Genomic DNA, 2,629 nt, shown 5'->3' on the forward strand with positions numbered 1-2,629 from the left:
AAACAATCTCAGGGTTCTGATAGTAGTGAAAAATTAGTCGAAATTTGGATGAGGTGCTGGCAACATCTATAGTAGTTTGCAAAACATGAATCCCAAAATAGGGCTTGCCTGCTTAGTAAACAGAAGCATAAAGTGTCAGTTTGGGCCTAACCTATGAGTGATTTTTCTGGTTATTATTATTTTCTCAATGTTCTATAATAAATATTACTTTTATTAAACAAAAATATTTTGGCTTACTATAAATAAAATTATGCAATTACAAGATATTTTGCATATTTTTAAAATTATTTTGTGTGTTTCTAATGCATTTTTGTCTGTTATTTTTTTTCTTAGATAGTAGCAGGAAAGGTTTTTGGATTTGACTGAATGCCTATCCATTTGTTTCCTTATTAGACATGAATGGACAGGAAAACACATTTTATAAAAAAAAAAGTTCCTCTGGTTTTATGGGAAATCCTATTCATTTGGGACAATAGGTGCAACACATAACAGTATTTTCAGTATTTGCAATTGACTTCTTCCTTTCACTAGTTATTCTAGTTCTTTCAATGGAAATTCAGGATATTTGAACCCATGGATCTATGTTATAACAAATTCTACTGCAATTATTTTGTTGTCAAACTGATTTCTACATACCACTATATGATGTTTATGTGAATACCATAAACTTAAAAATAGCATTTTAATAATGTTTCAATTTTCCTATTATCACAAAATATGTGTCCTTTTAGTTTCCAAAACCAATGTCCATATTTTTTAAAGAAAAATACCATTTAAAACATATTTATAATATAACTTACTGCTCAAGCACCACCTTACTTGCTTTGGCTCAAATATTTTCTTATATACACAAGTTTACCTATGTGATCTCAAAAATTCACAAAATCAAGACTTCAACATTCTTTAGATTTGATTAAAATTGCATTATTCATTACTTTAAATGCCTATGTCCTATTGTTGTCATTTACTCTGTTAAAGACCTATGAGTTTCTAGCTACTTAATTGACATCTAGTCTTTTTTCTATTTTAAGTAAACAGCTGATAATCTTTAAATTAACTATATGTTTCCTTTGAGAACAGAATGTGAGACCAAACTTTTCTCATTGCATTTTTCATCTCAGTATTTCTCAAAGTATATATCAAGGGATTGAACATGGGAGCGATGATTGTGTAAAATAACGCAAGCAGTTTATCCTCAGGGAAAGCAGTAGGAGGTCTAAGGTAGGAAAAGATTGCAGGCCCAAAAAATAATACTACCACTGAGATATGAGATGCACAGTTAGAGAGGGCTTTGCGTCTTCCTTCAACTGAGTGATTCCTTAAACTGAATAAAATAATGGCATAAGAGAGAAATAAAATAACAAATATAACTAATAGGATCACTCCTGAACTGACAAGCACAAGGACACCGATCACATAGGTATCTGTACAGGCAATTTTTAGCAAAGGAAAAATATCACAAAAGTAGCGATTGATTTCATTTGGACCACAGAAAGGCAAGTGCATTATCATAGATAATTGAGGAAAAGAATGGGCAAACCCACCAACCCAGGCAGCTAAAATTAGGAAGTTGCATTTTGTCCTGCTCATGATCACCATGTAGTGGAGAGGTTTGCAAATGGCAACATAGCGATCAAAGGCCATGGTTGTAATAATGAAGATCTCAATGCTGCCAAAGAAGTGCATGGTAAAGACCTGTAACATGCAATAACCATAGGAAATGGTTTTAGTTCTCTCTAGCAGGTCACCAATCAATTTAGGTGTAACACTGGAAGTATAGCAGATATCCAGAAATGATAACTGACTAAGGAAATAGTACATGGGTTGGTGGAAAAGAGGGCTACATAGAATGGAAATGAGAATCAGAGAGTTTCCTACCAGCAGGGCAACAAAACAGAGTAAGAACAGCATGAAGCAAAATATTTGCACATCCTTGTCATCAGAAAGCCCCAGAAGAATGAATTCTGAGATGTTTCTCTGGATTTCCATATGTTAATTTCAGTATGTATATTGAAAAAATAAATTTAATATCTGTGAAAATAAACCAGAAATTTAAGTGATAAATGATAATCCTGTTCACCATACTATAAAATGCACTAATTAACATATAGAATCATAATATTAAGTAGTATTGATTTACTGAAAATATGTTGTTTCTTATTTATCATGTCTCATTTTACAAACTTTTTGTGTAAATTTAAAATGGGTGGTCAGAACTAATTGTGCATTTTACTCATTTTTACTTGTGGTTATTTAAAAATATTTTAATCTTATCTTGAAAATTAAAAACATGACTGTCATTCACATAACTAGATAAAATAAAAGCTAAATTTGTCTAAGACAAGGTATTTTTTAAATGATGTGACATTCTTGTTCAAAAGGGAAAATAGTAACTATAGTGAGAAATATTATTATAGTTAAAAAAATGATTTTCTTGCCAGTGATAATGATAAAGAAAGCTCTTAAGAAAATTCAAACCATAAAATGAAGAAATAAAGGATATTAAGCAGTCACTGTACAAGAAGTCAGGACAGTGGCAGTGAAGAGAACTACACACCAGGAAGAATGAAAAATGAACTGACCAATGTGATCCTCCAGTTGATTGTCAGACTCTCCAGGCCTCGTTTTC

General features: G+C 31.6%; 1 protein-coding gene across 1 annotated transcript; it reads right to left on the minus strand.

Moving 5' to 3' along the window:
* Positions 1-1,053: 1,053 nt before the first annotated feature.
* LOC124960627 (olfactory receptor 4P4-like) lies at positions 1,054-1,989 on the minus strand. The gene has a single exon (XM_047519511.1). The coding sequence runs from the start codon at positions 1,987-1,989 to the stop codon at positions 1,054-1,056; it is 936 nt and encodes a 311-aa protein (XP_047375467.1).
* Positions 1,990-2,629: the final 640 nt, after the last annotated feature.

This window comes from Sciurus carolinensis, chromosome 11, assembly GCF_902686445.1.
Source record: "Sciurus carolinensis chromosome 11, mSciCar1.2, whole genome shotgun sequence".
NCBI classification, from domain to species: Eukaryota; Metazoa; Chordata; class Mammalia; order Rodentia; family Sciuridae; genus Sciurus; species Sciurus carolinensis.